This window comes from Somniosus microcephalus, chromosome 15 (assembly GCF_052327205.1).
Source record: "Somniosus microcephalus isolate GS21.2 chromosome 15, FLI_Smic_1.0, whole genome shotgun sequence".
Lineage (NCBI taxonomy): Eukaryota > Metazoa > Chordata > Chondrichthyes > Squaliformes > Somniosidae > Somniosus > Somniosus microcephalus.
The window spans coordinates 70,810,290-70,836,745 of record NC_141001.1 but is presented as its reverse complement, the minus strand read 5'-3'; the positions used below and the strand labels follow the sequence as shown (position 1 = coordinate 70,836,745).

The 26,456-nt window shown below is 43.4% G+C and overlaps 1 protein-coding gene across 1 annotated transcript in view; it reads left to right on the top strand.

Annotated features, from left to right (window-relative positions):
• lrp5 (low density lipoprotein receptor-related protein 5) overlaps positions 1-26,456 on the top strand; it is a 240,912-nt gene that overhangs the window by 183,139 nt on the left and 31,317 nt on the right. Inside the window, exons 8-13 of the mRNA XM_086007994.1 lie at positions 15,929-16,145; positions 16,675-16,964; positions 18,710-18,936; positions 20,928-21,112; positions 22,935-23,258; positions 24,835-25,037. Of these exons, the coding sequence (XP_085864120.1) occupies positions 15,929-16,145; positions 16,675-16,964; positions 18,710-18,936; positions 20,928-21,112; positions 22,935-23,258; positions 24,835-25,037 (1,446 nt within the window). The remainder of the gene's footprint in view (positions 1-15,928; positions 16,146-16,674; positions 16,965-18,709; positions 18,937-20,927; positions 21,113-22,934; positions 23,259-24,834; positions 25,038-26,456) is intronic.

The window sequence follows — 26,456 nt, the reverse complement described above, 5'->3', positions numbered from 1 at the left end:
GGTGGGAAAGGGATTAAATCCTTTTAACTGTCTGTTAACAGGTAGTTAACAGGCAGAAAAAAGGATTAGTCCCATTTTACCTTTTCAGGTGAAGGCTTCCCGACCTCGGAGAACCCCGCTGGGTTGGAGGAGTCAAGTATGAGGTCTGCGGGGGTTGGAGGGGCCTGAAAGAGAGATGTAGAGGTGAGTGGTGGGTGCAAGTGTGGAGTGGTAAGCATGTGAGGGTTAAGTGTTAGAAAATGTTCACTTACCTTTGTTTCTGCCGACAGCCTTCAGCCGCAGTGGTTCAGGAACCCTGACATCTTCATTGTAGATTTCACAGACTGGCTGTTGGATCCTCCGAGCCAACAATCATCTGCTTTCTACAAAGTTGAAAGGTTTGATGAGTCCTGAACACAAGAACTCACCAAACTACACAGAATGTCAGTGTTTGACAGCTTCACAGAGCTGTCAAACGCTGACATTTCTTCTTTCAAGAAGTATTGACAGATGGCACGTCAGACGTTGACATGCTCTGTCAGTGACTTCCCCCTAATTGGCCTGCTGAGCTTCAAGAAGTATTGACAGATGGCACGTCAGACGTTGACATGCTCTGTCAGTGACTTCCCCCTAATTGGCCTGCTGAGCCCGCAGGGCGGGCTTAACAAGGTCAATCGGGAAAATCCTGCTAGTTGGCCAGAACATGATGGAGGCGGGACTGAGACCCGACAAGCAGCAGTCCCACCTCCAGCACGTCTCCATTCACAAAATCCAGCCCTTAATCTCTGAGGGACCCGGTGCGTTTGGGCAGCTCTCTCCTGCGTGTTAACACTGACCCAGTTATGGTAGCATCATGGAGAGCCTCACAGCCAAGCGGAGTCCTGTCCTTACCCAAAGTCCACATGTTCACCCTTTTCAGCAGCAACCTCTGTAGCCAAGTGATGGGAGGGAGGGAGCTGAGGTCAGTTACAGGGCCAGAGGTCCTGGCATGGCTCAGATGAGCTGACGGCAAATACCATAAATCACATTTTGGACCGTCTGGTCTTGTGTGGCTTAGTGCCAAATAATGCTGGGCATTTACCTGCTGAGTCAGTGGAGAGCGATTTTTTTTTTTGTGACAAGTAATCAAACTCAGAGTTGGAGTATTTTTGTCTCTCAGTCACAACCCACTACCACAGCTTTGTCCCCAGGGAACCAGAAAGGAATTTCACCTTATGCAAGTTTTATATTTACTATCGACAAAGATCTTGAGCATATTCTTAGTGTATTTTTATTTATTTAACTGTTGAAAATCCAATAAAATAAGTGGCTTTCTTTAAAATAGTTACTTGACTAGCTTCAAGGGAAAATTTAAGTTTTCTTAAACTAGCTTTAAATTATATCTGGTTGTAAACAACAGATACAATCAGCAACACAAGTGAATTCCATTAAACACTCACAGTTCTCAGTTAAATAGAAATTGCAGCACAGATACATACCATTCGGCCCAACAGGTCTATGCCGGTGTTTATGCTCCACACAAGCCTCCTCCCAGCTTATTTCATCTCGCCCTATCAACATATCCTCTATTCCTTTCTCCCTTATGTACTTATCTAGGTTCCCCTTAAATGCATCTATGCTATTCGCCTCAACCACTCCATATGACAGAGCGTTTCACATTCCCGCCGCTCTGAGTAAGTTTCTCCTGAATTCCTTATTGGATTTATTAGTGACTAATATTTATGGCCCCTAGTTTTGGACTCCCCCCACAAGTGGAAACATTTTCTCTACATCTACCCTATCAAACCTTCAGAATTTTAAAAACCTCTGATTAGGTCATCTTTCATTCTTTTTTCTAGAGAAAAGAGCCCCACCCTGTGCAGTCCTTTGTGATAGTTATACCCTCTCTGTTCTGGTATCATCCTTGTAAATCTTTTTTGCATTTTCTACATAAGTTTAACATATTTAACATCCATGGTTTAATAGCATGATTTCTAATATGAAAGAAATTGGACTGAATGAGAGTGATACTCTATGCATCCCTAATCCAACAACGACAACTTGAATTTATATAGCGCCTTTAACGTAGTTGATGGGCCTTCAATAACCACAAAACTAGAAGTTATAGACTTAAACAAGTTGGCTTTTAATCACTAAGATCAGAGCGAACATCTCAACATGCCGACTGGTTCACCGGAATGAGTCATACAGACCCTGGGATCTTTATGTAAGAGAAGTCGGGGCGGAGCCAAGACCTGGAACCTCCCAGGTTAGTCGGGAAAGAGGAAGTGAAACTATACACACAGTGGGGGAGGGTAATATACATGAGTGCAAAATGAATACAGGATCGAGACAAACAGATTTCATTACAGTAGTAAAATATCCCAAGATGCTTCACAGGAGCGTTATCAAACAAAATTTGCCAAAATCCAAGAGCATAATGCCAATCATTACAAGTGGGGAAAAAAGCTGTCTGAATGCCTATTTTCCACTGCTTCTCTGCTGGCTCTGACAAAGATTCCAGTCCTGCCTCTTCCAGAGTCTCAGGATGTGGCACGATAAGCCTGTCCAAACAGATGCATATGGTTTAAATGGTGGGTACCTGAAATAAAGAGTAGCTTGCCTTTCAAAAGCTAGGCTTTATTAACCTTAAAAAACCAGCAGTACATGTTAAGCACCCAGTCTCAACCAAGCTGTAGAAAACTGAATTTAAGATGGCCACCACAGGTCACATGGAATCAACTAACCAATAAGTTTACAGCATATATCTCAAGGCAGGAAAACAGGCAACCAATTACAATGCTTCTTATAAAACAAGAATAATCACCACAGTACCTGAACTGCATTCCTTCAAAATTTGCTGGGCCTTAATCAAACTGGAACTTGCAACTGTTTGAGTCACAGCATTTTTCATGTTGTAGTGCCTTCAGGTTAGGGGAACATTAGGCTGGATTTTATCAGCCCTGAGGAGGCGGGACTGCTGGGAAAATCCCCCAAAATGGGAGCGGGTCCCAAACCCGCTCCCAACCCGCCTATAAGAAAACTGGCAGATGAAGCGTCGTCATCTGACACCGGCTTTCCCTTAATTGGCCGGCAAGCCCGCAGGACAGGCTTAACAAAGCCAATCAGGGGAAAATAGCGTCAGCTCGTCAGACGTCACTGGGGACAGGACTAGAACCCAAAAACCAGCAGTCCCGTCTCGAACTCAGCCTTCTAGGTAAGATTCCACCTATTGTGTGCATATAAATTTCCTTAGCTATTGCTCTCCAGTGAGCACAGGTGTCTGTAATCAACAGGTAGTTATTTTTCTTCTCATTCAAGGAGCTGTCTAACAAGACTACAACAATATTGGGAGCTGTTTTTGCTCCAATTTCCAGTGAGAGTGTTGTCTGCTTTTTTTAAATAATAAAATCTGTATTGAGTTGTGAATTCAGATAATGTTACATGGTGGATGCAGACATTAGTAAAACAATCTACACTAGGAATAATATGGATCAACTGTCCCATTGTATTGCTCATGGGTCTTTTTGCGGTCTGGCTGAAGCATTAAATTCAGTAGTGCTTTGCCCATTACTGGAATGCAGCAAATTTATTAAAGCTATATCGTACTTCACTGACTCAGGTTTTGTACTATCAGAATCTCCATATACTGTATCCTTTATAGGAATTCGTAGCTTTCCAGTATAGTAACCACTTTAACTGTCTTCTGTGATATGTTCTGGGAGAGATTGGGCCGTATTTTAGCACACAAAAATGGGTGGATTGGGCTCGGGTCAGATGTTAAAATTTTAAAAATCTGAACCCCCGACCCCAACCTGCCCACTTCCGTGTTTTACAGAAGCAGGACAAGGGGCAGGCAGCTAACCCGCTCCTAGGAGGCAGCTTGGCAACTTAATTATTTTAATGAGGCTGGCAGCCTTTGAGCTAACCTGCTTTGCAGGTTTTACAGGGGGCGGCTGCGTTTCCCAGGCCTCAGGAAACCCGGCAGCTGATGGGAGATGAGGAGAGCTTCGGGGAGAAGGTAAATGACTTCACAGCACTGCTTGTAGGCCAGGAGGAGCAGGAGTGCTTCCCCCTGCCCCCCACCCCAAGCTCCCCTACCTATGAGAAGCCCTCCACCCCCTTATACAAAGGCCCCTAGGGTCATGGTTCGGACTCCACCCCCCCCCCCCCCGGGTCAGAGATCAGACCTAGCTGCTCCTGTGGCCTGCTCCGGAGTAATCCCCACCTGACTGGAAGCCAAGCCTGTCAGTCAGGCTGGCTTCCGAGCGGGGAACCTGTCGGGGCCAAAAGACGCATGCTGTGGAAAACTCTACAGCCTGCAGGGAAACCCGGACTTCCAGGATACCCATCCGAAACCCCCCCTCGTCTACATAACCTGCCCCTGTTAATATCTAGGCCATTGTCTTTGTTTCTCTGTGGAGAAATCCATGTCACTGCCTATGTAGATTGCTTGTAGGACTTGTGTCCTGAGGACTTGTCATCTTTTTCCAGTTACTTTTTTCTCTACTCACTCATTCACTTGCTCACACACATGCACACCCACACAACCACCATGCCACACACTAATATCCATGTGCCATTCCTGTGGTCAAGCAAGCAGGTCACTACTTCCCTGGTTACGAGCAGCCTGCAAAGACATTTGCATTAGACGTCCCTGATAGATGTTCCTGAGCCTGTAGACATGGCTGCATGGGTAAGGGCAGCCCACGTCTGGTGCAAGTGAACCTGCTTAGCATTCCTCCTTTCACCATCTTCTTCCTTGCAAATCACATGATAAAAGAGGAATCCCCACTGGAATATCCATTGTTAATTGTAGCAGTGTAAAATCTTGCTGCCAAAATGTTGGGTGAAAACTTTTTTTTAAATGCCTAATAGACCTGAGAAATTTAGCGCACTCAAACCAAAAGTTAAAATCACTTTCACATGTGCTCCACATAAAAATACAGCTGGTCCCTATTTGAGCATGACTTGGTATCAGCCCAGAACATACCTGACACTCATAGCTCATTTTATATGGGCAAACTAAGTGCACTGCACATTCCCAATGAGAAAATCGGGATTGGTGCCTGAGCTTGTTTCTATCTTATTGCATTTATACAGTGCCTTTCCTGATCTCATGATTTCAGAAAGCCAGGTAAATATTTTTGGGGTGTAGCCACTGTAGTAATGTAAAGAAATACGGCAGCCAATTTGCACACAGCAAGGTCCTACCAACAGCAATGAGATAATGACCAGATTATCTGATTTTATGGCGCGATTTGAGGGATAAATGTTGGCCAGGACACCTAGAGGCCTCTACTGCTCTTCGAATAGTGCCACAACATCTTTTATGTTCACCTGAAAGGGCAGATGGGGCCTTTTGGATGGCATTTTAAATTTAGGCCCCAAAACGTTATGCCAATCAATACCTTATCATTGAATTAATTGAATTAAAATTGAATTAATAAACATGCAAAAGATACTTGGGTCATAGTCTTTGATTATATACCACGGCAGCAACTTACAGGTGAAAGAAAACATATGTGTACAAATTTGAATATAGTTGTCACTCCTTAAATTTATAGCTTCTGTTTTTGGAAATTCTTCAGATAGGTTCAGATATCCGGAGTATTCTTGATGAGTTCCTACATAACTATTTTAGCTAAATAGGTTTGTGATCTGTTTTGGCTTGTACTACAGTACAGAATTTGTGGGAGTTCAATGAAGGGGATGTGTTCCCTGATGTGCTCTGTTTCCTGTACCGCCTAAAGTGCTCTTCTCCAGCTGCCATCCCCTGCTATACTCTCTAGCCATCTCCCCATACTCCACTGTGCTGTATTCCCTAGCCCACTCTGTGTTGTACTCCCCAGCACCCCATTCCCACTGTAAACTGATCCTTCCCCCGCCACCACCCCACAGTCCCAAACCTCCAGCTTTGCTTTGCTGTCTGGTTCTCTTTTCCTGCACTCTTCTTTGGTTTCCATCCCATTGTACAACAACAACTTGCATTTATATAGCACCTTTAACATAGTAAAATGTCCCAATGTGCTTCACGGGAGCATTATCAAACAAAATTTGACACCAATCCACATAAGGAGATATTAGGACCCTCCCCTCCCGAGCCCCGCCTCCCCCCCCCGCTAACCTGCTCGCTTCCCTCTGGCCGCACTCTGTGTGGAGGTGCGCCGTGCAGCGCGAGCGCAAATGAAGCGCCAGGAGCTTGCAGTGAGCCCAGCCAGCCTTTACCAAGATGGCTGGCCGCTGGTTCGGAATCGGGCCCAGCGGGATGGCCGGTGCGTAGCTCGGGCGTGGCTGGGCAACAGACGCCCAGGCTTCGAGGCCTGCCTGCAAAAACGGTGAAAGGTAGGAAAATTATAGAGGTTAGAAAAAAGATTTACAAATGAATTAACTTTTTTAAAAACAATTTGTGTTTTAAAAGCAACTTTTTTTTTGGTGGAAATGTAGATTTGAAAAGAAACACGCAGAAAGCGGGAAAAAGAAACGAAAAGTTTGGAATCAAGATGGCGGCGACTCACCTTGGTTCAGAACGATAAGGCCCGCCCACACATGCACCGATTGGTCGACCGTCAGGTCACCGAAGCGTAGGATTGGTCAATCGTCCCGTCACTCGACTCTAGGAGGGCCCGCCCGCACGCGCCAGGAACCCGCCCCCGCCATGCAGCGATTGGTCGACCGTCGGGTCACTCGACCGTACGATTGGTCGACCTCGACGTCACTCAATGCTAATGAGCAGAGAATGAGCGGAATTTTGAATGTTTTTTGGATACCGTGGGCACAATTTTTGTCTCACCGAAACGTAAATACGCTTACAACCGTTCTGGAATCGTAAGCTTTCTTTTGATGTAACACACATGTAGGTACGCTCTATAACTTTCGAATGTATAGAGGACAGACGGACGGACGGACGGAATGACAGACAGAAGAACCGCTTTACATATATATATATATAAGATAAGAAGATATGCTGTTTCCTGCTCTGAATGAGATCATGCCATAATCACAACTTTGGAAAATCAGCAAGCATATAATATTTTGCCTGACAGAAAGAAAGACTTGCATTTATATAGCACCCTTTACGACCACCGGAGGTCCCAAAGCGCTTTACAGCCAATGAAGTGCTTTTTGAAGTGTAGCCACTGTTGTAATGTAAGAAACACGGCAGCCAATTTGCGCACACCAAGCTCCCACAAACAGCAATGTGATAATGACCAGATAATCTGTTTTAATACTGATGGAGGGATAAATATTGGCCAGGACACCGGGGATAACTCCCCTGCTCTTCTTCAAAATAGTGCCATGGGATCTTTTATGTCCACCTGAGAGAGCAGACGGAGCCTCGGTTTAACATCTCATCTGAAAGACGGCACCTCCGACAGTACAGCACTCCCTCACCACTGCACTGGAGTGTCAGCCTAGAGTTTTGTGCTCAAGTCTCTGGAGTGGGACTTGAACCCACAACCTTCTGACTCAGAGGCAAGAGTGTTACCAACTGAGCCACAGCCTGTCAAGGTTGTCTCCGATAGTTAAGAAATTCATGTTTGACATTCTTTTGATTTACACAAAATAAATTAATAAATGTAGTTACCTTTAAAGTATTCATTGCTTCCAGTAATGGTTTCCCTGGTTTTCTTTTGCTTGTCATTCTTCAAGCCTTTACTGCCACTGAAATGGGTTTGGTGTTCAAACAAGACCTGCTGCAGTCTGAATGGCCAGTCTTGACTGGTATCGCCAGAAGAAAAGTAGGTGTTTCTGCCACCTTGTTGCGTTTCTTCGTACAGCTGAGTGACAGTTCTGGGAAGAAGCAAGAGCTAAAGCTTTGGGTTTCCCAGAGGAGCACAGGTGTTCAATGGAAAACGTTCTTGGATACATTTCAAGTACACAAAATTCTAATATAGCAGCAACTTAATTATTTTCTTGTAAACTTGTAATTTTTTTATATCTTTATTACATTAAGAAACTTATTTACAATACTAAGTTTCTCACCACAGATAGAAACCAGGTTGGTGACTAAAGATTTTCAAAAAATATTTTGAGTGATTTCACATTATTGTGGCTTATTAGTTGTTTTCACATATATCAGATGTTGTTTCATTGAAAGCTGATTTGCTTGCTTTCAACTGATTTGTTACTGGTATTATGAATATCATTTATGAATATTATTTGAGCCAATCAGGTGCAAGTATCACACATCTTTGCAATTTAAGTGTGCTGCCTGAAGTACAACCACAGATGTGCTATGTATTTATAACTCCTTTGATTCTTGTTTATCAGAAGCTTGTCTGTTCCTATGCTTGTGATAACCTTGGTGTTCAATGAAGAATACCTTTTGATCTCCTTTCTTCAAAGTGAGGGCACTGGAACACATCTGACGGAAGAGAACGCTCTTCTGCACAATTCAGAGAGCTCCTGTGAAGCGCCTTGGGACATTTTACTACGTTAAAGGTGCTATATAAATGCAAGCTGTTAATTTGGTAATCAGATGAGGTTTAGTTGGACACACTGTCAGTACCTGAGCATGCTTGATGAGCGTTTGAACCCAAACAGTTGGCCAGCATGCCTGTGGGAAGGATGCTTTTAAAGAAAGCTGCTGGGGTGCCTGTCAAGCAACAATGAGTCAAATGAATGGAATAACAGTAGTGTAAATGTATTTTTTTTTTATTATGCCGCTAGTAGGTCCAACTTTAGTGACAACTCTAAGGTAAATGAGGTGACATATCTGCCTCTCGATGTGATGAGACCAACTTAAAGAGGTGTGTCTGCTGCGATATAAACACTACCTCTAAAGTTAAAGATCATTATTTTTTTCTGACTGCTACACGGTCCAGGGATGCACTTCTTGTTTCTTTCCTCCCTGAACAGGCCTTTCCCAGCATTCGTAGAAGTTAAAACAACCAGAAAACAAAACTGCAAGGACATTGAAGCGTGTGTTTGTGAAAAATTGTTCTTATTTTATCCTCGGGTCTACAATACACTGTACAATATAAACAGGATGGCTTCGAGCAATATTGCTATGGTTTCAGGAAGAGGTTTTTGCAATATAAATTGATCTAGTGTTAGCAGCAAGAATAATTGCAATTGCAGTTAGTGCTGAACCTTGGCTAATCTCCCAACAACAAGAGCTTACCTTTATATAGCGCCTTTAAGATAGTAAAACATCCCAAGGTGCTTCACTGGAGCGTTGTGAAACAAACTTTGAAACCGAGCCCCATGAGATATTGGGGCAGGTGACCAAAAACTTGGCCCAAGAGATAGGTTTTAAGGAGCATCTTAAAGGAAGAAAGAGAGGTGGAGATGTTTAGGGAGGGAATTCCAGAGCTTGGGGCCCAAGCAACTGAAGGCACTGGTGGAGCGATTAAAATTGGAGATGCGCAAGAGGCCAGAATTAAAGGAGCGCAGATATCTCGAGGTTGTGGGGCTGAAGGAGATTAGAGATAAGGAGGGGCGAGGCCATGGAGGGATTTGAAAACGAGGATGAGAATTTTAAAATCGAAACATTGCTCAACTGGGACCCAATGTAGTTCAGCGAGCACAGGGGTGATGGGTGAACGGAACTTAGTGTGATTTAGGATACAGGCGGTAGAGTTTTAAATGAGCTCAAGTTTATGTAGGGTGGGAGATGGGAGGCTGGCCAGGAGTGTGTTGGAATAGTCAAGTCTAGAAGTAACAAAGGCATGGATAAGTGTTTCAGCAGCAGATGAGCTGAGGCAGAGGTGGTGGCGGGTGATGTTAGAGGTGGTCAGAAGCTCATCTCGGGGTCAAATACGACAAATATGACACTAAGGTTGCGACCAGTCTGGTTCTGCCTCAAACAATTGCCAGCGAGAGGGATGGAGTCAGTGGCTAGGGAACAGAGTTTGTGGCGGGAACCGAAGACAATGGCTTCAGTCTTTCCAATAGTTAGTTGGAGGATGATTTCAGCTTGTGCAGTACTGGATGTCTGACAAGCAATGTGACAAATTAGAGACCGTGGAGGGGTTGAGAGAGCCGGTGGTGAGGTAGAGCTGGGTGTCGTCATGTGGAACCTGATGTTTTGTTTACGGATACTGAACAGTTGCTTTTGTATTGCTCTAGTGCCACCACCGGCAAAACCAACGTAAACTTGCTGGATTCACCTGAGGAAGTCTGGGCAAGCTTGTATTTTACTGAGTCTTTTTTGCAGCCAGCCTTCAGTGAACCAGCTGTCGATGTTGCCATCAGCTGTGTGAGACTTGTGTGCAAGGGGCCAACAGAACTAATACAGCACTATCCGCACTGTAAATATAGTGCAGGAAGGTAACCCCATCACAAACAAACACTGTTCCACGGAAGCTCAGCGTAAGCTCGAGGAACAGAACCTCATCTTCCGATTAGGCACTTTACAGCCTTCTGGACTTGATATTGAGTTCAACAATTTCAGATCATAACCTCGGCCCCCATTACATTTTACTTATTTTTTATCCACACCTTTGTTTTGGCCCTTCCCCCCCCCCCCCCTTTTTTCTCTCCCACATGGCAGCTGTCTCCCATTCTGCCAGCGCATTTCACACCTAATCTAGAGCCGTCTTTTGTCTCCATTAGTCCTATCACCATCTCGTCTCGTTTTGAATACCTCTTCATGTCTTTTCACTTCTTTTGTTCTCTCCCAGCCCGGCCTTTTAATCTATTTCATTTCCTGTGCTTTTCCAGTCTTGACAAAGGGTTTGACCCGAAACGTTGACTTTTTTTTCTCTCCACGGATGTTGCCTGGCTTGCTGAGTTTTTCCAGCATTTTCTGTTGTTATTTCGGATTTCCAGCATCTGCAGTATTTTGCTATCGTACTGGGTAATTTTCATTTTGGAGAAAGTGTAAATGTTAATTGAACTGCATTAAATAAGCTTATCAAACAATATGTAGTTATGAATCTATTAGTACGTAATGTAAATTTGTTATATTCACTATCAAACTATTTAAACCCATTTGGAAATGCTCCAAATTATGCATGATAACCTGGTGACTTATATAACTTTAAGGCAAAGTAAATCTTTAAATCTACTGCCTATTTGTGTTTGTTTCTACACTCTATAATTTCCGATTTTAACATGTTCAGAGTATAATTTTGTTTGATTTCTCTGTTCGTAAACCATCACTCTATATTTCATCTCACTGAACTGCTGTTCTCTTTTAGTGTATTTGTCTACAATTTCATTATGACATGTTTAAAGAAAGACAGCTCTTCAATTAAATTTGCTTTAGAAATGTTTCTTTTCTCATAATAAAATACATTTTTTATTGCCTGACATACTACTTGAAAGCCCGTCAATCTAGGAATTAATTCTCCTGCCGCATCTTTCATTGTAATATATCACGAGTTGGTTTAATACATTCAAGCTGAAAGATGCCATGCATTGTGGGTTAGCTACAGTACAGCTCCTTTTCTCCAAACCAATGTGCTTTAATCTCAGTCTTAAAGACCAGCATCCAGTGACATTTTCGCTTCCTCTGAATGAGTTTGCCAGTTAGTGTTAAATTACATGTAGTTTTGTTCAGTAAATTAAAGCAAATGGAAATTGCACCAAAGGACTGGAGGGTAGCAAATATTACACCACTGTTCAAGAAAGAGGAACGGGATAAAACAGGAAATTATAGATCAACTAGTCTTGTGTCAGTTGTGAGTAAACATTATTGTTTGTAATATGGGATGAAATGAATGAGTACTCAGTGAGCCACACACTAATCGGTATGAATTTGTAAGAGGCAGATCATGCTTGATCAATGAAGGAATAGAGAAAGGAATTGTGCTAGTTACAGGAAACTTTCTGATATCCGGCACTGACGGGACCGAGCTGGTGCCGTACCATCAAAAGTGCCGGACATACCAGCATTAATGTTGAAACATACGGAACTGAAAAGCTCCGTGTGAATCAACAAACCCTGTTGCTTAGCAACAGCTTCAAAACAGTCGGCTGCAGCTGCAAGCGTCTCTAGCTGAAGCTGTTGCTATAGCTACAGACCTTGCAGTGCCTGTCTGGGGGGAAAAAAAGCAACGAGAACTAAAAAAAACTTATAGAAAACGGCTCCTGATTTTTGCCGTTAGATCGAGTATTCCGGCTATATAACCTCCGGATAAACCAAAGTTTCCTGTATTTATGTATATGGATTTTCAGAAGACATTTTATAAGATGCCACATGAGGAACCGGTAATGAAATTTAATGTATATGACATTAAAAGGAATCAATAGAGTGCTGGCAAGGAGACAGATAACCGGGAATAGGGGTAAATGGAGCTTTTTTGGTAGCTATGCTGAAACCTCTCTTGTTTTCCAGTTATGTGATCTGGACATAGATACAAGAGGATTAATTTGAAATTTGCTACTGATACAAATTAAGGGTATTGCAGACCATAAGGAAGTTTGCAGGAGCAATCAGGATTGGTAGATTGCAGGATTGGTGGAAAGGACTGATAGTAGGGAAATGTAAGAAGTCACACAACACCAGGTTATAGTCCAACAGTTTTATTTGAAATCACAAGCTTTCGGAGCGCTGCTCCTTCGTCAGGTGAAGTGGAGAGATGCATAAAGACACAGCTTATATAGTCAGAGAATAATGTCAGATGATTACAGGTAATCATAATTTGGAAAGGATGCGGAGAAAAAGCAAGGAAATGAGATCAGAGTAAGAACGTAAGAAACAGCAGCAGGAGTAGGCCATACGGCCCCTCGAGCCTGCTCCACCATTCAGTAAGATCATGGCTGATCTTCTACATTCAACTCCACGTTCCCACTCTCATCACTTTTTTCCCTTAGTGCCCAAAAATATATCGATCTCAGTCTTGAATATACTCAACGACTGAGCATCCACAGCCCTCTAGGGCAGAGAATTCCAAAGATTTACAACCTATTAAGTGAAGAAATATCTCCTCATCTCAGTCTTAAATGGCCGACCCCTTATCCTGAGACTGTGCCACCTACATCTAGCCTCTCCAACCAGGGGAATTAGCCGCTCAGCATCACAGCTCCCATTGACTACCTGCAAGCAGAATGGGCTAACAGGCCTCCTCCTGATTTGTCATTTCTATGGTTCTATAAATAAAAATATTTTAAGAAAATCTGTTCTAATTTTAAAAATTTTGTTTCACATTGTTAATTAATGCAAAGAAAGAAAGAACTTGCATTTATACAGTGCCTTTCACAACCTCAGGACATCCCAATGTGCTTCATTGCTTGAAGTACTTTTGAAGTGTAGTCGCTGTTGTAATGTAAGGAAACGCATCAGACAATTTGCTCACGGCAAGGTCCATGGATAGATAGTTATACAGCACAGAAAGAGGCCTTTCGGCCCATCGTGTCCGCACCAGCTATCAAGCCCTATCTATTCTAATCCCATTTTCCAGCACTTGGTCCGTAGCCTTGTATGCTATGGCATTTCAGGTGCTTATCTAAATGCTTCTTGAATGTTGTGAGGGTTCCTGTCTCTACCACCCTTTCAGGCAGTGAGTTCCAGATTCCAACCACCCTCTGGGTGAAAAAGTTTTTCCTCAAATCCCCTCTAAACCTCCTGCCCCTTACCTTGAAACTATGCCCCCTGGTTATTGACCCCTCTACTAAGGGGAAAAGTTCCTTTTTATATCTACCCTATCTATGCCCCTCATAATTTTGTACACCTCAATCAGGTCCCCCCTCAGCCTTCTCTGCTCTAAGGAAAACAACCCCAGCCTGTCCAGTCTCTCTTCATAGCTGAAGCGCTCCAGCCCGGGTAACATCCTGGTGAATCTCCTCTGCACCCTCTCCAATGCAATCACATCCCTCCTATAGTGTGGCGACCAGAACTGCTCACGGTATTCCAGCTGTGGCCTAACTAGCGTTTTGTACAGCTCCATCATAACCTCCCTGCTCTTATATTCTATGCCTCGGCTAATGAAGGCAAGTATCCCATATGCCTTTTTAACCACCTTATCTACCTGTCCTGCTGCCTTCTGGGATCTAAATACATGCACACCAAGGTCCCTCTGATCCTTTGTCCTTCCAAGGTCCTACCATTCATTGTGTATTCCCTTGCCTTGTTAGTCCTCCCAAAATGCATCACCTCCCACGTTTCAGGGTTAAATTCCATTTGCCACTGTTCTGCCCATCTAACCATCCCGTCTATATCGTCCTGTAGCCTGAGGCTTCCCTCCTCGATATTTACCACTCCACCAATTTTTGTGTCATCTGCGAACTTACTGATCATTAAATCATTAATGTACACTACAAACAGCAAAGGACCCAGCACTGATCCCTGCGGTACACCACTGGACACAGACTTCCAGTCACAAAAACAACCTTCGACCATCACCCTCTGCCTCCTGCCACTAAGCCAATTTTGGATCCAATTTGCCAAATTGCCCTGGATCCCATGGGCTCTTACCTTCTTGACCAGTTTCCCATGTGGGACTTTATCAAAAGCCTGACTGAAGTCCATGTAGACCACATCAACTGCACTACCCTCATCCACACACCTAGTCACCCCCTCGAAAAATTCAATCAAATTGGTCAGACATGATCTCCCCCTGACAAAGCCATGCTGACTATCCTTGATTAATCCTTGCCTCTCCAAGCAATCAAATAAATAACCAGATCATCCTATTTTTAGGTGTGTGTTGGGGGATAAGTGTTGGCCAGAACATTCGGAGAACTGCCTTGCTGTTTTTCAGATACCCTGGATCTTTTACGTCCATCTGAGAGAGCAAGCAAGGCCTCGGTTTAACGCCTCTGTAGTGGGGCTTGAATCCACAACCACCTTACTCCGAAGCGAGAGTGTTAGTACTGAGCTAAGGCTGGCACCTTGATCAGGAGATGATGGTACTACTGCCAGTTTTAATTTTTGTATATTTTGTGAGAAGCCGAAGGTGAAATAGTGCATTTTTCAATGCAGGCAAGAAATGCCTGAAGAACTCATTACATCCTGAGAATATAGCCATCAAATGCAGTTCATTAATGGTAGTCTGCCCTTTCTTGTGGCTTTCTGTTGTTCTTGCTAGATGAGTGTTTGATAATGCAAAAATTTAAATGACTTCTGTATATTGTATGTACCTGACAGGGCATACCTACCTGAAGCTGGTACACCTCATTTAACCTTTCTGTTTTCAATCATTTTAATTGCCACATTATTCTTCTAAATTCTACTTTTTGGTATGCATGCAGAATTAAAGTTGAGGAATGTTGAACTTTGTTCTGTTTCAGGTGAACAAAATTCACAGGTTCTCAACATGGAGAAATATGCGTGCTGTAACTGAATTATGAATTAAACAAATTTTAGTCTCTTGTGCAATTGAGGTTTAATGATGAAAATTAAATCTGCTTCCTGTACATGAACTTATTAAGAATTATTCTTTCCTCCACAAAGATTGTGTAATGATACACAGTAAAAATTGGCTTCTGAGCAAATTGCTTCCCCAGCTCAGTTGGGACTTGACATTGGCTTGGAGCCCTTTACGCCAAGTCAGATGTGGCATACCAGCCTCCAGATGGGCAGTAGTGGGCCCCACCAGGTCAGCTGGTGAAGCAGCCCGAGCTGCCAAAGAATAACGAGACTTTTCGGGGCCAGCATCTTTAATTAATTGAAATGTATTAATCAAGTAACTGTACCATGTAGGTCATAGTTAAACTTGTTCTGGTTAGGGTTCATGTTATTCTACTTGATTGAACTATGTATTTAACAATCTCTTTCTCCACTTCTGCCCCACAGGTCAGCTTTAGGATGCTGCAGAAAATGTCACTCTTTCTGGATTTTCTTTATTCTTTCTTTCCTAAACTGAAAATGGCCATATTAAAGAACTTGCCATTTTCTAAAGATGCAAGTCAAATCTGAGAGGACAGCATAAAAATTACTGCAAGGAATGTCCTCAACTGAAAAACTAGTTTGACACTGTGGACATGCCTCCTTGGCATTTGACTGTCTGTCGGGCTGGTCCTTCCCTACCAATATTAAAATCTTCTCTGAACTGGACATTTTTACTTATGTTTTAAACAGGTGATCAATGTAGATGGGACTGGGCGTAGAACACTTGTGGAAGATAAGCTCCCTCACATATTCGGATTCACTTTATTGGGCGATTACATCTACTGGACTGACTGGCAGAGACGAAGCATTGAACGTGTTCATAAGCACCGTGCAGAAAGAGAAATCATCATTGATCAGCTACCTGACCTTATGGGACTGAAAGCAACAAGAGTGACAAAAGCATTTGGTATGTAATGTGCATCCACCCTAAGCCTTACTTGATAGGGTTCCCCTTCATTATTGCTGTCCACTGACCCCTTTTCCAAACTGCATGTGTGCATATACATCAGGTGAGGACAAGATGAGATTATACTGTGATGGCTTCAAAGTTGAATATCGTACCAACAATCAATGTCTGGACTCGCATGTGAAGAGTAATCACTTAAGCAAGGTACTAGAAAGCTCTTGGTATCTGTGCAACTATACTACAGTATAAGTCAAGGGTTCAGGAGAGGATGAGAACCAAATAAATTGCCTCTGCTGAAAATGTTCCCTATGCAGTATCCAATCTGCAGAATGCATCACCAATATGTTAATGAGTGGACTTCACATATACAGAGAGATCAGCTTCTCACATCAGCATGACAGGACTGTTTACAACATGCAATATCGCCACTGCAACGGGACTGCAAAATTTAGCCTTGTGATGCTATGTGTACCTTTTTGAACTATAATCCGTTCTTAAATAATGGTATTATTGTATGTTGCTATTACAGGAACAAACCCTTGTTCGGAGAATAATGGTGGCTGCAGCCACTTATGTTTGTACGTGCCTCAGGGTCCACGCTGTGCCTGTCCGATGGGCCTGGAGTTAATAAGGGACATGAAAACCTGCATTGTACCTGAAGCCTTCCTGCTGTTCTCCAGTAGGGCAGACATCCGGAGAATTTCCTTGGAGACCAACAACAATGATGTGACAATTCCATTAACGGGGGTGAAGGAAGCATCTGCTCTTGATTTTGACGTTTCTGATAACAGAATTTATTGGACAGACATTAGTTTGAAGGTACTGAATAGTAATCAGTTCCAAAAATGGGTGGTAAATACAGGTAGACTACCCTTTATCCGGACTTCCGAAAACCGAAACCCTCTAAAAAACGAAGGTTTTTTCGTTCAGCGTAAGTCGTGCGTACGAACGAAAAAACCTTCGGTTTTTAGAGGGTTCCGGTTTCGGAAGTTCGGATAAAGGGTAAGTCGTGCGCGCGACCCCCCGCGGACCCCGCCGGCCCCCCCGGCCCCGACAACCGCCGACCCCCCCGCGGACCCCGCCGGTCCCGACAACCGCCCAGCCCCGACAACCGCCGACCCCCCCGCCGGCCCCGATAACCGCCGCCGGCCCCGATAACCGCCGACCCCCCCGCGGACCCCGCCGGCCCCGACAACCGCCAGCCCCGACAACCGCCGACCCCCCCCCCCCCGCCGGCCCCGACAACCGCCGGCCCCGACAACCGCCGACCCCGCCAGCCCCGACAACCGCCGACCCCCCCCCCCCCGCCGGCCCCGACAACCGCCGACCCCCCCGCCGGCCCCGACAACCGCCGACCCCCCCGCCGGCCCCGACAACCGCCGACCCCCCCGCGGACCCCGCCGGCCCCGACAACCGCCGATCCCCCCCCCGACAACCGCCAGCCCCGACAACCGCCGACCCCCCCGCGGACCCCGCCGGCCCCGACAACCGCCGACCCCCCCGCCGGCCCCGACCCCCGCCGACCCCGACTGACTTACGCTGAGCGTCAGCGTAAGTCGTGCGCACGACCCCCCGCCGACCCACCTTCCGAAATCCGAAATTCTCCTTTATCCGAAACTCAGCTGGTCCCGAGGTTTTCGGATAAAGGATAGTCTACCTGTAGTTTTTATGTGTTTAAGAAACAGCTTCCCTTTTAAATCTATAGGTGAAAACAAGAGTGGAATTAGACAAGGTGGCTTATACAGAGAAAAACACTGCACATGGCCTGAATGGCCTGTTTCTGTGTTGTAACATTCAATGATTTTATAAGAAACATGAGCAGAAATGTGGGTTTTGCAACTCTTTTGTATGTGAGGTCATCCTTAATTAAATATATGAAGTATATATGTGTGTATATAATATATGTATGAGTTAAAATTACCTGTAATAGTTAATTGAAAGAATACATACTTTATGCATTTAATTCAGATTTAGAATTTGAGGACTGGGTATCTTTCTCTATGGAAAGATATACTTTGGCAGAGAAACACCTGAAACAGTTTTGCAAATATGAGCACAATTGTTATAATGTAAAAACTACGTCACAATCATTTTCTAGCTAGTTTAAACCGTTTTTTTGAAGGCAACCTGAAAAATCAACTTGAGAAATAAACCTAAATGTTTTGCAGAATTTATAGCGCATTTCTAATTGAGAATTTCTGATATTGCAAAACATCTGCATTGCATGAAGATAAATAAATGTTTAATTTGATGATTTATATAATTTAATGAAATCAGAGAAGTAAAAATTCCTCATTCAAATGCAAATTTTTGGGAGGGGAAGTAAAGTAGCCTTTAAGTGTCGCTTTATTCATAAGCGTTTTCCTTTCACAAGAAGCATTAGGCTGATTTTGTTTTGCTTTCTATAGAAAAGAAGCAAAGATTTGAAACTTTCTGATGGTGGATTAGCTTAATAATTAGTTGCTTGTAGATTACGTATTCAGATTGGTTAAAACAAATTCAACTCTGCTTGTTTGACGCATGCAAGATGTCTTATCATTGTCTATTATTTTCTTCTCCCATAGACCATTAGTCGTGCTTTCATGAATGGAAGCTCTGTTGAGCATGTGATTGAGTTTGGTCTTGATTACCCAGAAGGAATGGCAGTAGACTGGTTGTCAAAAAACCTCTACTGGGCAGACACGGGCACCAATCGAATTGAAGTGGCACGGCTAGATGGGCAATATCGCCAGGTTTTGGTATGGAAAGAGTTGGACAATCCACGGGCTTTGGCTCTTGATCCTTCTGACGGGTAAGGGAAAAGTCGAGTATAATAAAGTATCGCTTGTTCTAAAGGTTGAAAAAGTTTCATGTTATCCCAGGGTATCACAAACATGATTGCAGGCTTGAAGGTAAACCATATCCCTTTGGATTACAGAAGTGATGTTTAGCATTCAAGGGTTATAACATTCACATTTATGATCTCTAGGGTCATAATTTATCACTATAGCCTACAGTCAGTATTTTGTGTTTTTGTATTAATGCCTGTTAACATTTATCTTACCTGATTAATAATTATCAAGTCCCCATGAAGACTAAAATGTTGAAAATATAGAATGTAAAACATTAGCAAGAGGTTTTGTTATGAATACTTAGACAAAAATGTTTTGACATACAGCTAAGCTGCTTCTGATAGACTGATTTATGCTTGGGTGTTTTGTCCATTATAAATGGCTATCTGATTTATGTCTCAAGGCACAGTTGACATAAAAACTTAAGTATCGGCTTCACTTGGTACGTGCTGTTAGTATCAGCTGTAAGTTGTAGCACAGCTGCACACTACAGCTATACTGTGAGCAGGTTTGGAATTAGCTGTAGTACACTGGGAGGATCAGCTGATACAGCTCCTGCTTAGCTGAAGTTCCAGCATGGTAAAGGCGATCTTGAATCCCAAATCAGTTGCTTACAGAAAAAGTTAATTGTTCAATTAAAGCTGCATGAGCAGATGTGGCAAACAATAAATTTACTATTAAACTCTGTGGTCTTGGTTTGGGATACAAGATTTAGTCTGCTGTAAAAGGCAGCCCATTATATCCAAGTCTGATGGAAGTGTAGCCAATTGTACTTTCTAATCTTCTTCCTGAGACCCAATCGGGTCTCGAAGACAACTAAATTGGTTTCATCAAAGACCTTCTAGCCCAAAGTGTTTGTAGAATGTGGGAATAAGAATCTGTTCAAAGTTAGAGCCTTGAAGGACATGCTTAAACTGTTATTAAATCCTGATTATTAAGTGCTTTTGAAAATGTTCTCTGTGAGATGAGTTTGGGCAATCCACTTCTTACTGGATGCAGGATGCACAAAACTGGTGGCAATCTGTCAGTATATTACCATTCTCTCAGATGCTAGACTTGGCTCAGTGATGACACTGAGTCAGAAAGAAGGCCATGGTTCAAGCCTCACTCCAGAGACTTTAGACTGAAACCTCAATACGGGGGAGTACTGCACTCTCAATGATGCCACCTTTCAGATGAGATGTTGAGCCAAGGTACTGTCTCCTCTTGGGTGGAAGTAAAAGATCCCATCATACTTTTCAAAGAAGAGCATGGGATTTCTCCCTGGGTGCTGGCAAATGTTTATCCCGCAACCAAAACCAAAAAAAAATAGATAATCTGATCATTTATCTCTTTGCTGTTTACGGGACTTTGCTGTGCAACAGTGAAACATATTGGGATGTCCTCCTGAAGTTGTGTAAGGTACTATACAACTTAAGTACAAGTTCTTTCTATCATCTTTAGCAATGCCAAAAGGAAGTGGAAAACTTCACATTAGTTCAACAGAAGGTGCTCTTCTGAGATTGGGTTTGAGGCAGCATGTTGGTAACTTGATGCTTATAGTGGGTGCCCATCCAGCACTAACAGCAGTTATTCCCAGCACTAACACCGATTGTTGTAAACACAAAAAAAACTTCATCTACTTCTAAACAAAAGAAAGAGCAAATTAATCAAAGAATTTTCTTATTCAAATGTTTTAACCCCGTAAAATTGAAAGTTTCTTTTATACGTGAACTGCCATTGGAAAAAAAACGTACTTATATGTGAGATTTATGAAATAAAATATTTTCTCGAAGTTGTTCTTTTGTTGTATGAATATGAAACGTGATGAATTTTTGAACTACAAAATGTTTACGTCTCCAAGCCATTGTTTTTATTCATATGATCAGGCTGTTATGACAATGCAGGATCATTTGTTAAAGTGATTTTTTTCCCCCTCCCAAGTGTTTTGATAACTGTTTCCCTATACCAGATACATGTATTGGACTGAATGGGGTGGGAAACCAAGAATTGTCCGCGCCCACATGGATGGTACAAATAGTGCTGCTCTGGTAGACAGAGTGGGGCGTGCTAATGGACTTACTATTGACTATGTAGAGAAAAGACTCTACTGGACTGACCTGGATACATCAATGATTGAATCTTCAAATATGCTGGGTAAGAGGAAATTCCAGACTTGGTTCTAAAATGTTTTGAGGTAACTTGTGAATAAGAGCTTTGATCTGTCACAATTATTTATTGTTTAAATATGGAGCATATGGCCTTATAAAAGGTTGTGTGTGGATTTTGGCTGACGAGAAGCTTTTTTAATGTGCTTCTTTGAGTTGCTTCTGCAATCTTGCATTGAGAAAACAGCTGTACATTTTTAATTCAAAGTGTTTTACATACCATATTGTCTCTTGGGGCCAACTATTCATAGCAATGTAATTTTAAATATGATACTCTCCAATAGTATATGTGACAGTTATACCACCTCCTTAAAATATGCTTCTGAACTTGGGGCCACTAGCAGTTATTACAATTCTTTTGTGACTATGATTGTGATTCAGAAAGTACTTCATGTAGTGTTTCGTAGATAATTGCTTGGAAAATGTTTTTAATTAAAAAAAAAAACATTCTGTATTCAGTTCCAAACACAAAATTCATATGTAATTTTTTCAGTAGATTTCAGCTACTTTCCTCAACTGATGTTAATGTTTGCATGCTTGGTAATCTTGAATAGGTGCAAATCTCACAATTTCCAAGATTCTAATGAGTTTACGGGCGAGAAATTCAGTGTATTTGCACCTCCGGGGGGTGCTAACGGAGCGCAAACTGCTTTTCGCCCGGGCACAGCACCGCTAACGACTCCTGCTAAATTCAGTGGGAGTTAAGCGGCAGTGGTAACCGGTAGTGCCCCGCTCCGCAGGTGATCACCGTGTGCAGCGCCCCGTTTTCGCCCCGCCTGCAAAATTGGCCCGCGCCCTCTGAATCTGCGCTTGGCGATGGCAGCACACCGATTCAGGGGGCGGGAACAGAGCGGCAGGAGGCTCACGGGGCGCTAACTAAAAGGGACGTGGCGGGTGGGGGGGGTGCAAATCGGCCGACTTACTTGTCACGGCTCGTTGCGTCTTTCAACACGGAGTCCGTGCCGCGATCTGGCAGCCCGGCACTCCTCTTGAGGCCAGGCTGCTGGCATGGCACCCCGCTCCCCGGTGGTCCAGGTAGGGTCCAGCAGAGCTGTGGGCTTGGGCCCTCCTTTAATGAGGGGAGGAGCCCTTCCATGCGGCAGCACTACGTGGCCCAGTGTGTAGCGCTGCAGAACGCACCGACCTGATATTCGGGGTTAGCGCTCTAAGAAGGAAGTGGAGCACTTGAATTAGCACTCCGCCTCCCTCTTCGGGCGCTAAAACTGAAGTTGGCGATCGCCGGCGCCATTTATCGCCGGGCGCTAAATTTAGCACCCAGGCAGCAAGTTTTCCCCCCTAGTATATTATCTTTATACTGGCCGCACCAGTGCATATTGATAGCAGTGATGTGAGAAGCAAGCTTCAGTTATATGCCTGCTCACGTCAGTGTTATACAAGAAATAGCGGAACTCAAATACCAGCATGACATTTCGCTTTCCACCCGCCATCTGAGATCAGTTTCTTTGGATTAAGAGCTGACGGAACAGTCAGCTGCTTTCAGTGCATTGTCCCACAAGTTTTTTTTAACAAAAGCTTCTTTAAAAAACAAATAAGCTTAAACCATGGCTTTTGAACCAATAGAAGTTGGTGCAAAACCAAGGAGGAATACATCTTGAGCTTATCTGACTAGCACCAACAACAGGCCAAACTGACAATTCCACTTTGCCCTCTTGGCTTCAGCTCTAAAAGTACACACATGAAGGCAACATTAGCAATATATTTATAAAATATTACTCATTGCACTTTTTATGCATTCGGCTAAATTGGTTGCAAAAAATAATAGATGGCACTTTTGTTATTCACCAATTAAGGACAACAGCGCGAAATCATAGCTGATGATCTGCCTCACCCCTTTGGACTAACACAGTACCGAGATTACATCTACTGGACTGACTGGAATCTTCGCAGTATTGAACGTGCTGACAAGATGAATGGACAAAACCGTACTCTTATTCAGGGGCATTTGGACTATGTGATGGACATCTTAGTTTTTCATTCTTCACGACAAGATGGCTGGAATGATTGTGTACAAACTAATGGACACTGTTCTCATCTTTGCCTTGCTGTGCCAACTGGGTATAGGTGTGGATGTGCATCACATTACATTCTTGATGACAATAACAGAACTTGCAGTTGTAAGTCTTTATTTTTATTGCTTCACAATTTATGCTTATATATAAACTTTCAGAGCTATTAAAATCCTTTTTTAAGCTATGGCAGTCAATGATCTCTAATAATAGATATGGGGCTATAATTTAAGAACGAAAGTAATAAATAGCAGTTCCCACTTTTGTAAACTGCAGGAATGAAGGCATAATTAGCAAAAATTGCTGAATATTAAATACTGTAGTAGTCAATGTTCCCTGTAATTTTTTTTTCCGCGCGCGGTCCCTTTAACAGGCTGCGTGGCCCATTCAAATTTTTGTGCATGCGCTGTTATTTCCGTTGGAAAAAGCTGGTGAGCGGCCTGCGGGGACCTCCAGGCGGCCGTACAGCTTAGCAGGAACGTTGGTAGTAGTATAGTCACACCACCTGCAGGATTATGAAAGTACTTCAAAGAGATGTTACCAACATGCATAAATTTAACTGACAGTATTTTTAATGCAAGTATCCCATGTTTTGGACATTATTGTCAAGTTGTGTACCCTGTTGTGACTGACATATAACTTTATTCACCCTGAGCATTCTATACCACTCAAATGTCCAAAGAATTTGCAAACTTAGTAATATGTTTAAAATGTTGCTTCAAAACTTCATACTTTAAATCTATAGTTTGGATAATTCCAGTAATCACATTACTGTAGCTGTTCTCATCTACTTATTTAAAAAAAAGAATGTTGGCCCAGATTTTGCAGTCAGTGGCACTCACCGTTCATTACACTGACACTTGCCCACAGACTTTCTGTGGGAACATGCGGTGATTATAAATCTGAAACAGCGCAGCGCCCTCTACAGGGGATCTAGGACCTGTGTGAATAGGGCAAGCAACTGTGTATCTCCTTAGCCAATCAGATTGAAGAATCCTTACTGAGCCATGCAGAGTCTGAACCAGGAAGTGTACGTTAGGATATTTAATTCAATGCCACATAATGTACAGAAAGCTTAAGAAAGATAGGATTAAGAGATGAAAAGAAAAAGTAAAAAATGTTTTAATTTTTTTAAAATCTCCAACAACTATTAAAATCTGAAGGAATGAGACTCCACACTTGTAAAAGTTAATTTTCAGTGCCAGAGAGGTTGTTTGGCAGTAATTAACTTAGCAAGCTGTTAAAAATTTGCTCACACTTGAATGGACAATCCGTAACTCTTTCTGGTGTGTTTTGTGGGTATCTATCACATAATTACAGCGACTTCACGCCCTTCCATGTATTTGAATGCCGAGTCTCTCGGCAAGATATCGGTATAGTGAAGGTTGTGGAAGGGCACGGTAACTTGGACAGCAACTTCCTGATTTCCATGTTTAACTGCACATGCGCAGTCGCCAGAAGTTGTGGTCCGATTTAGTCTTTAATAACGATGAGTGCTGATAGCCTCACTGATATTTTTACCACAAAATCCAGGCCAACATTTTCGATACTGTTTTGCAATGAGATTTCCTTTAGCAGTTATAACCCTGTAATGTAACCCTGTCGCAGTTGATCATTGTAGAAATATTTGGCAGTTATAATGTGTTAATCATAATATGTGTTTAATTTGTCTTTGCTTTTTTAGCACCCATCAGCTTCTTGCTGTTCAGTCAGAAGACTGCAATTAGTCGTATGGTGTTGGATGAGCAACAGAGTCCAGACATAATTTTGCCTGTACATGGTTTGCGTAACGTGAAGGCAGTGGAGTATGATGCTGTTGACAAGTTGATTTACTGGGTAGATGGACGCCAAAATGTCATCAAAAGAGCTAGAGATGATGGCTCTCAGGCAAGTGACAGAAGGAATCTTTCAGAAGGGGTGCCCACCACAATGGAATTATAGTTTACTTTTGGTTAAACAGGGTTTTTTGCCCTCACCCACTCAGTTTTCTCCCATTTGCTTCCCTCATTTCCTGAAACATTGGCACATGTTGCGAGGTGATGCTGCGGGTGACTCATCCAAGTTGCATTCTTCATGTGAGTGTCAGCAGGCCTAGCAAGCTCTATATGTCTTTGGTCGACTTTCACATTTGCCTACTTTTCATCTGGGGCCACCAAATAGCAATCAGAAACAAGAAACATGGCTAATTTTAGTTCCCTGCCCCTTTAGTTGAACCTTTAGTCCTATCCAACAGATATCAGTAATCTCAGCACAGACCAGAGGTAAAACCTGGGATCTCTCAGGTTTGTGTTGCTCAGTATCATATCATCCCCTTGCGTTTACCCACTGGACATTGGGAAAGTCCTGTGTGTCTGTATTTGTAAAATGTGCATGTTTCTATCTTCTTAGGCAGTCCCTCGGAACCGAGGATGACTTGCTTCCACATTAAAAATGAGTTCGCAGGCGACTGATGAGTCCAATGCGGGACCTACAGTCTCTGTCACAGGTGGGGCAGACGGTGGTTGAAGGGGCGGGTGGGTGGGGTGCTTGGGTTGACGTGCGCTGCTTGCGCTTGGCTTCCGCTTGCTCCCAGCGAAGAGACTCGAGGTGTTCGGCGCCTTCTCGGATGCTTCTCCTCCACTTTGTGCGGTTTTGGGCCAGGGATTCCCAGGTGTCGATGGGGATGTTACACTTTTTCAAGAAGGCTTTGAGGGTGTCCTTGAAGCGTTTCCTCTGCCCACCTGGGGCTCTCTTGCTGTGCCGGAGCTCCGAGTAGAGCGCTTGTTTTGGGAGTCTTGTATCGGGCATGCGGACAATGAGACCCGTCCATCGGAATTGATTGAGCGTGGTCAAAGCTTCGATGCTGGGGATGTTGGCCTGAGCAAGAACACTGACGTTGGTGCACCTATCCTGCCAATGGATTTGCAGGAACTTGAGGGGGCAGCGTTGGTGGTACCTCTCCAGTGCTTTGAGGTGCCTGCTGTACATGGTCCATGTCTCTGAGGCATACAGCAGGGCGGGTATCACTGCTGCTCTGTAGACCATGAGCTTAGTGCCGGTTTTGAGGTCCTGGTCTTCAAACACTCTCTTCAGGCGACCAAAGGCTGTACTGGCACACTGAAGGCGGTGTTGGACCTCGTCGTCGACGTCTGCCCTTGTTGACAGTAGGGCTCCCAAGGTATGGAAAGTGATCCATGTTGTCCAAGGCCTTGTCGTGGATTTTGATAATCGGGGAGCAGTACTGTGTGGCGGGGGCAGGTTGGTAGAGGATGTTTCTATATGTGCAAAATATTTTGCAACACAAAAGTAATCCTCACTATAAATCTT